The 8,899-nt window shown below is 37.1% G+C and overlaps 1 protein-coding gene across 7 annotated transcripts in view; it reads left to right on the plus strand.

Annotated features, from left to right (window-relative positions):
• HNMT (histamine N-methyltransferase) overlaps positions 1-8,187 on the plus strand; it is a 28,385-nt gene extending 20,198 nt beyond the window's left edge. For all 7 annotated transcript variants that reach the window (XM_025171021.2, XM_007434959.3, XM_007434960.3 and 4 more), the window contains one exon: positions 7,612-8,187. In XM_025171021.2, coding sequence (XP_025026789.1) covers positions 7,612-7,967 — 356 coding nt within the window. In that variant the 3' untranslated portion in view covers positions 7,968-8,187. The remainder of the gene's footprint in view (positions 1-7,611) is intronic.
• The last annotated feature ends 712 nt before the right edge of the window (positions 8,188-8,899 follow it).

Raw genomic sequence — 8,899 nt, forward strand, 5'->3', positions numbered from 1 at the left:
CTCTGCATAATGAAAGCCAGGTTATATTAAAATATTAGAGCTTATTTGCTGATCTTTCATTTTGTGGATATAGAGAGTGATCTAAACAAAAAACAAAAAATTACAAAGTGACTTTATCAGTATAAAGGTAACTCAAAATAGTTCACTAGTTCCACTGTATCTTGAAATATATTTATACTGTAATAGTTGAATAACAGCAGATGTTACAAAAAGGAAAGGCACAGGGTCTGAAACACTTAACTCATGGGGGAATCCAACTGCCATTAATGAATTCATTCATGTGCTACAGATTTTTCAGAATGGCACCCACTTTAACACCTGACTGCATGTGGCATTAAGCAAATAGCTAGAAAGTTCTCTCCAGCTATTTGGCTGACTCATTTCCATGTTATACTGCCCATTTTGTCTAATATTGTGGTGCTGTATAAAAATCCCACCCTGGGATGATTAAGTTTGAAACTTGAATAAGAAAGCTGTATTCAAGTCATCTGAAAAATGAAATACCAGAGGTAGTTATATTTATGCATTTCTTTTTATCTAGTATTGGGTGAGTAAAGAAAATTGCATTTGTAGGATTAGTACCTAATGCAAATCTTATGGGTACAACCAGCCAAAGTTAAGCACTTCCAGGTTTCATTGATTTCACAGTTTGCATCTGTTACTCTCAGGTTTATGTTGTGAATAGAACAATATGTACACAGGGACAAAGGGAGGGGTGGAAGAGAGTTTATCAAATGCTGCTCACACAACATCAGCCAGAATACAGAGCAGTTATATTGGCAGTTTCACATAACCCAACCCATCTGTACAATAGAACTCCAGACTGCCTATAAATGCATGCTTTCTCTAGAATTTTGAAAGGGTTATTTATTTGGTTATGTTTTCAGTGAAAACAAATTCTTGTCAAATATTTAGCCTATTCATTCAGTCATTTAGTTATTCTTGGGAATAAAATAAGAATTTGAGTCTAAAACTTAAAAAAAAAAAATCACACACACACGCACACACACACACACACTGAGAAACGATGAAGGGCATTCTTGCATTCAAATCACAGAGAAAGGTGTACATAAGAGGTACCCTAGAGAAACAGGACATCTCATACAGCAGATGTATGCCAGGGCTACATCTCTTTAGACAGAAGATACATCATTGAATGCTCTTTCCTCTTAGTATGTGCATATTGAAAGCTAGTTTAGCAGGGAGAAGACCTTATTAGAAATCAGGTATCAACTTCACACTTAAAAGACAGATACTATATTTGAGAATAGTTAGTTATAAGTACCTACGTGCAAAATGTACCTTCAACAAACCAAAATTTATATTGATAATCTACCTTCTTCTGGTATGTCTTGAAGCTTCTGAAGAAAAAGGGACCTTTTACAAGAAGTTGGAAAAGGAAAAAAAAAAAATGATGGGTAAATTTACCCTAAGCTAATTTTGAATGTTTTTAGTTATAACCTTTTTTAAAAAACCAAACAACTTCCTATCCCAAGTCTGGCACTTTTGTCCTGCTTCTCTTTTCTCCAGCATACCTTGCAGAAAGAAGGGAATGCAACAGGAGGGCTTGCAGAAACTCTAAGGCCAACTGAATCTAGGGAACCCATCTAAAAATGTTTATGGGGGCATCCATTAGCACCGAGGTACATCCATGTGAAATTTAGCTCTCCCTTGCTTGGGTAAAAAGTAACGAAGGAGATAAAACAGCCAAAGATGATCTGCTAAGGAAAGATGTGAGGTTCCAGCATTTGGAAAGAATAGTGTGGGGTTAAGTGGAATAGATAAACATCAAAAGAGGTGAAAGAGCAGAGGAACAGAAGATGCCTTTGCTAAAATAATACTTCCCTGAAAGTGGTAAATAACAGCAACATCTAACACTCCTGTACCAAGTCTCATGTGAAAGCTCTGTTCTTTTCAGCGTAGCCTGTTTGAGTAGGAGTTCCCAGTGGGTTGTGCTCAGTGTACTTTTTTGCCTCCTACCCTAATAAAAAAAGTATATAATGTGAAATGGAGAGAAGAACCTGATAAGAGACATGAGGGACTTCACAAGGAGATTTCAGATCCGCCCATATTTGACTTGCCAGTGAAACCAGACCAGCTACGAAGAATGAGATAGTGTGGTTTTTTAAGACAAGAACCTCGTCTCACAGCCAGTTTGCCACAAAGTCTTAAAAAACAACAAGTCTAGCACCATATGTTGCCTCTACAGGGAGTGATTATAATAATGTGCCAGTCAGGTACTGTATAATTGCTCCGTTTCCGAAATGGCATTGAGTCCCAGAACACTGACACCAGCGCAATTCTTGCAATTAATGCTCTGCATTCATCTCCCACCACTGGGGGAGGGAGAGACAGAGGGAAAGAATAAAGAACACAAATTTGTTGTGCAGCATCAATTCGAAGCTGACAATGTTTATGTTTCAGAAAGAAACTCTTTCAAGATAGACTGTTTTCCAAAAAAAGGCAGACAAGTAGCTTTATTAACATTGGGGATTTGCAGTCATACCTCTCAGCAGGCCCTCATTAGTCCTGAATTTATTGCTTTCCTATCCGAAGGGGCTAGTAGCTTTGGCTTTTTATAAATGATTCACATCAGAAATGCTGAATCATGACACCAAGGGTACCAAATAAATGAATTAGCCTGGTGCCCCTTCCTACTGTTCCTGCTAATATATTTCTTTCTCTCTCTCTCTTTGCGGTATCTTATCTGTGTACCTAACATATGGCTGATTTTTTATAAAGATAGCTCCCTTGTCACTGACAAGGGTTGCAAGCTGGGTGGCCTAAGGTTGCCAAGCATTTTGAATAATTTGGGACATGCTTTATATGGAATCTCATAGGTGCACCGATCCTAATGGAGGCCTCCTATCTTGCCACCTTGTTATTCTATGCAACTTTGTGGAACCTACACCAAAGCTCTGTGAAGCCCTGGCTTATTTTGGACGTCCTATAAATCAGGATGATACTTGGTCAGCGGTCTGATATTTTCTTGCATTTTAGTCTCCATGGACACTTCTGAATTAATTATAATTGCATATATTGGGAGCATTCATAAGTCAATCTCTCAGCTCAATCATATGAAAGTTAATTAGATTTTAATTAATCATGACTGAAGCTATAACCTGATGCATACTTGCACAGAGTGGACTTTCTTTCCAGTAAACATCCAGGATCCGGCTGAATATTCTCCTGCATTAATGGGCTTAAATGAACCTTTGCCAATCCAATATACTTTTGATGTGCCTGAGAAGTCTGGGAGCTAAAGTCTAAAGCATCAGGCTGGGGAAAGCTGACTTCATCTATATCAAAACATTTGTTTATAAGATTTCCACATCATTCTTTATCAACTGCTCTTCAAAAATTAAAATCAAATAATAGGAAAAATAATAAACTTTAAATATCCCACACAGCAGACTACATGTGATAACCAGTATCAAAATTAAATGGTCAATTAAAAAAAAATAGTGCAGGGCATACCAGATAATTTTTGTTGTTGGAACTGATGTGGGAGTCCCAACTGACACTTTCCGGTAAAGTCTTATAAAATCTTGACTTATTCTTCTCCCCTAGCATTCTGGGATTTTTTTTTCCCCACACAGCAGCAGCATTTTACAATTTAATTATTTTAGAGTACTCTTTCCAGGGACCCATACACTGACATCTTCTTTAAGTTCAAGAGTCTTGAGGCTTCCAGGGGAGGTATGGCAAACTTAAGACAGTTCTGCAAAAGACCAAGGAACCAGTGAGTAGACTGGTCCCTTGGAACTTTCTGGATAAGGAGAGGACAGGAGATTGCCCATATGTGCTCTGGATGGCTGCTCCTTGTGAGGAGATCACAGGACAGTGGTTTTCTGCAGGCTTGAGTGCTGGAAGACAATGGGATTAGCCATCTTGCTCACAACCATGGTGGAGACTTTTAAAGGACGCCAAGTTCACAAATCTCAATTTCTAATCACTTTTGGAAATTGCTTATTAACTATTCTAAAGCTTTTAGAGACCTTCAGAACAACAAGTTTGAAAACACCAGATGAGTTTGCCTTCAATCCTGAATGAAAATAAGTTTTAATCATAAGATTAAGAATGTAAAGAATCTGAAATAAACAGCAAAAAGCAAAATAACATTTTGATCTTAGAAAGTTATAAACAGACTAAGGGTCCAAATAAAATTGGAATATTGAAACTTTTACAATAAGATTTTGGAATTAGTTATAAAGTACAAACAGCTTCTTGTGGTAAATAGGTCCTGCTTTGGTTTTTACAAGATACAACACAGATAAGCAATTTCATGATTTCAAAAACTGGACACTAGAGGGGACTAAGATTTTAAGTAGAGGAAAGATACAGACAGGCCTGTAACATGGTGCAAAATGTTATGACAATACAAAAAAAAAAAACTGAAGGAGACTTTTGAAGAATGGAATCAGAAAAATAGTAGCCATAATATTAACAATGTCAGTAATGATGTCTGCTTCTATGGATAGACTATGTCCAAAAGATGTTATTGAAGAAATGACAAACGTAGAGCAAATTTTATCTGACAAGATAGAAATGGTATTGAAAGTGGATTTACAACTGACAGGCTAAAAGGATGACTTAGAAAAGGATCTACACTGGATCTACAAAAGAAACTGGCTGAGGTTTTAGAATTTAAAAGGGAAATACAAATGATAAACCAGGAGAGTGACCTGGATAGTTTTTTCCTACTGGATTTACAAAAGAGGCTTGTTAAAGTCTTGAAGAATTCTGTGCAATAAGAGAAAGAAGAAATGAAGAGAAATCAAATCCTATGACAATATTTGAATGAATTAAAGATTAAGACCTAACAGACCTATCTTACTTCTACAAAGAAGGAATGTAAAGTTGGTTTATTTGATGAAGTTTAAAACACGATATGTTGTTACTTCTGGCTATCCTTCATGGACTTTCTGCTGACACCAGAACTGAAAAGATGATGCTTTATGGATTTGTTTATAGAGAAGAGATAGGATCTGGGATGACAAGATAAATGTTTGTAACTTTAGAGAGGGGGAAGAGTTACTAAATTTGTTTATACTTGTTGTAATGAAGATTGGAAGTCACTTCTTTATATATTTCTTTTCTCTTTATTATATTCTTATTGTTCTCTTTCTTTTCCCTTTCTTTTTTTCTCTTTCTTTTTCCTTGCACTTTTTACTTCTTCTCTCTATTCTTTTTTTTCCTTTAAATTTAGTTTGTATTAGATTCTACTATTATAATCAAAATCGGTGTGTGTGTGTGTGTGTGTGTGTGTGTGTGTGTAATGTATGTATGTATGTATGTATGTATGTATGTATGTATGTATGTATCTTGATGAATACTTGATATATATCAAGTAGCCCTGTGGGAAGAAGGGAATCCCAGCACTGCTAGTATGAGTTGGAAGGACTTTGGGGAATGATTAATCATAGATCACTTCATTCCTTCCCCAACAGCGTATTAGGATTCCTTTGTTTTAAATCTTAAAATAATTGCAGAGTAGCTATATGCATGTGAAAAATTCCAGGTCCTGTCACAAAAATCTTTGGGTAGGGAAATAAGATTCCAGTTTTACACCTTGGAGACTTTGCTGCACAGCTACTTAATGTAGACAACACTGAGCTAGAAAGACCATGGAATAAGGCCACTTAGTTGTTGACATCCTTCCTCCTTCCTGACATTTATTTATAAACTGATACAGCTACTTATCTTATCTACAATAATCCTAGGTGCCTTACAACAATAAAAACAACAATAAAACAATCTTGTAACCCATACACAAAGCAGCCACAATATCCATCAGTCCCACAAATGCTGGCTCCTCCCCATCCTCACCCAATGCCTGCAGGAAAAGCCAGATCTTCCCAGCCTTTCGGAAGGCTAAAAGAGGAGCGACTTTCTGGAACTCAGGTGGCCAATTCTTTCCACCCAAATGCCACTATTAATCATTTATTCCACTCCTATCCCACCCACTTCCAGGCACTTTAGTTCCATTTTTTAAAAGAAGCATGAAGAACTTGTAATACAAAGCATAGCTAAAGTATGTAAATACCATTTTGTGCCATTCATTTTAAAGCTGATATATTTAGATTGTGTTAAACAGGGATTATTCCCAATAGGTAGAAATGGGAATGCAGCTTTACAATGCAGGATCTCTCCTCTCACATTCACACACACATTTCCACATGTTCTTGTTGTTCTACCAGACACATAAATAACCATCATGTGTAAGAAATTAATTTCCCATCCTTCGGTCAGGATATATATTGGTGCTATATGATGAGTTTGTTTATATAATCACTTATCCCAAAATCTTTACCTCAATGTCTGATTTGATTGCAGATTCAGAGGATGACTTTAAACCGGAATAAATGTAAACTAAAGTCATGTATCTTTGGCGGAATCAAAAGCTCTTGACTTGAGAGAGAGAAAAATGGGTGGTTCTTGCAAAAAAATATAAACCCTTCTCCCTTTTCCAATGTAAAGTGTTCTGTTTTAAATTTCTGTGTGGTGTTCAAAGCCTTCCGCTGCGAGAATGATGTCACTCGCCCCTTGTGCAACTGCTTCCAGAGTGGCCGTTCAGCCCAGCCCTGAAGCTGCTCTTCCTAGCTGTATTCTATACAATTTGTAGTTTTATCAACCAATTTCTGATGTATTCTTATGGAGTGGGGAGGAGTCAATAATGAGATCAGCTTTGGCCTTGATGATGTTCCCATTCTCAGTTGGAAATGGATTTCATCTTCTAAATTCCATAGAGAGAAAGGAAATTGGATATCTATATGCATAACATATACTGTAGTTGTGTGCTGGCCTGCCCTCTCATTGTGCACAAAAAGCCTAGCGCTGCAATGGGACTGAGAGGACTGAAAAGAAGATGTCTCCTTTGAAATATAGAATAAACACCCCAATTCCAAAATACATAATGGCCACCCCCCTTCTCTAGGGATAGTGCTCTTAACAAAGTCCTCTCTAATTGGTTTGCATATTGAACAAACTTTGACCTGGATTCAGGATTTGGGGCCTGCAACAGTGTCAAAGGGCAAGGCATATGGCAGTCTTCTTATCTGAGGTCTTCTCTTGTTTCAGCCTGGCACATTCCTTTTTCCCAAGGACTTATTGCCAAAGTCTTTCCTTTTTCGTGTTATTCCAGCCATATTTTGCCTCATGTTAAATCAGTGCAGACGGTCTCCAGCACTCCTGGATCCAGGTGGTTAATAGATTTTCTTCAGATTTCTCCTCAGAATTGATCTTTTCCAGGAAGGCTTTGAAATACTTGCCTGATCCAGTACTATTTGCTACCTTCTCAAAGGTATCTTTCCGTGTGTGGGACTATAATCACTCTTAAAAATCCCCCCGCAAAGCATGGCCACTGAACAAGGTTGCCAGGAATTTAGGGAGTTATAATGCAAACAAATCTGGAGAGAACAATATGGGGAAGATGAACCTGAATTGAATATGATGGAATAATATTTCTCTCTTTGTTTTGGTTTTTTGTCTTGTTTCAAGCCCTTAGGTTTAAAATCTGGAAAATCCATTTGTTGCAAATTACATGTACTGTATATGATATAATAGTAATAATTTGTCACTTACGTGTTTATGATATTGTTTATTTGGCAGGACGCAGTGGCTGGGCTAAATTGTGGAGGAAATATGGTCCTCGTTTACCTCTGAATGATCTTTGTTTATATATTTCATCTGCTGATGTCGAAGAGATGCTTGATGGTTCTGGACTGAAATATCAGTCTTACGAGCTTCCATCGGACATGGACATTACGGATTGCTTTACTGAAGGGAGCAAAACCGGGGAACTGCTGCTTGATTTTTTGACAGAAACCTGTAATTTCAGTAAAACTGCCCCTCTTGATCTAAAAAATGAAATTGTTGAAGATCTTAAAAAGCCTGAATACAGCGAAAGGAGAGGTGACAAGTATTTTTTTAATAACACCCTGAGCGCAATAATGATTGAATACTAAAATGGTTTCTCAGAGAGATTCACTTATAAACCTAATATCACTATGAAAGTGTTTAATGTTTTATTAACTGTGTTGTGTGTAAAACTTGAGACAAATATGGACAGAAACAACCAGGTGGGATACAGTATTTTGTGCTTCTAGTTACAATTGTTACAAGTATTGATACGTATTTGCATTGTTACAGAGTGACACTTTATTAATAAATTAAAAATTACCTTGTTGGGCTGCATATCATTATTCCTATGCGAAGGTTCTATAGTTGGAAATCATGTTGAGATGATTAATCAGATCTTGAAAAGACAAACAACTATATTCATCTGGTTGATCGAGCAGGTGGGGTTGATGGGAACAGTATTGTTGCCTACATCTGATGAAAAAATGTTCCAGTCCCCTTCAGATTATGATTACTTTAAGATTCCTTCTTTTAAGGATCCGTTTGACACATATGTTAAAACTGTACTGTCACTTTGGTTCTACCTTTCAGCATTTTACTCTTTTAAAAGGACATAGGAAGCAAGCCAGGGCTACATAAATACAGGACCACAGGATGATAAGCTGGGAAGAAGTGCAAAATCTTCCTTAACAGGAGAAGAGGCTGGTTTACAGGAGAAAAGTATATAAATTCTATAGCCGCCCAGAGTCACTTGGACTGAGATGGACAGCTATAGAAATTGCATAAATAAATAAATAAACAAGCAAGCAAGCTGGGCAATCTTGCCTATTTAATCATCCTGGTGGGAGTAGGGGGATCAAAACACAAAAAGATCTTTTATTCAGGGTTACTGTACTCAGTTCAAATAATTAGTAAAATTCTGAACATCATGTCTGCTGTGTTAGTGGCTCTGTCAGTGGTCAGTATATATCCTTACAATACATCTGATCAGCCTAAAATCCCATGGCACAGTTAATACTCCATGTTCATAAACATGTGA

The sequence above is a fragment of the Python bivittatus genome, unplaced genomic scaffold (assembly GCF_059951505.1).
Source record: "Python bivittatus isolate LINGU-HERP-01145 unplaced genomic scaffold, Pbiv_v1 ctg000480_np1212, whole genome shotgun sequence".
Lineage (NCBI taxonomy): Eukaryota > Metazoa > Chordata > Lepidosauria > Squamata > Pythonidae > Python > Python bivittatus.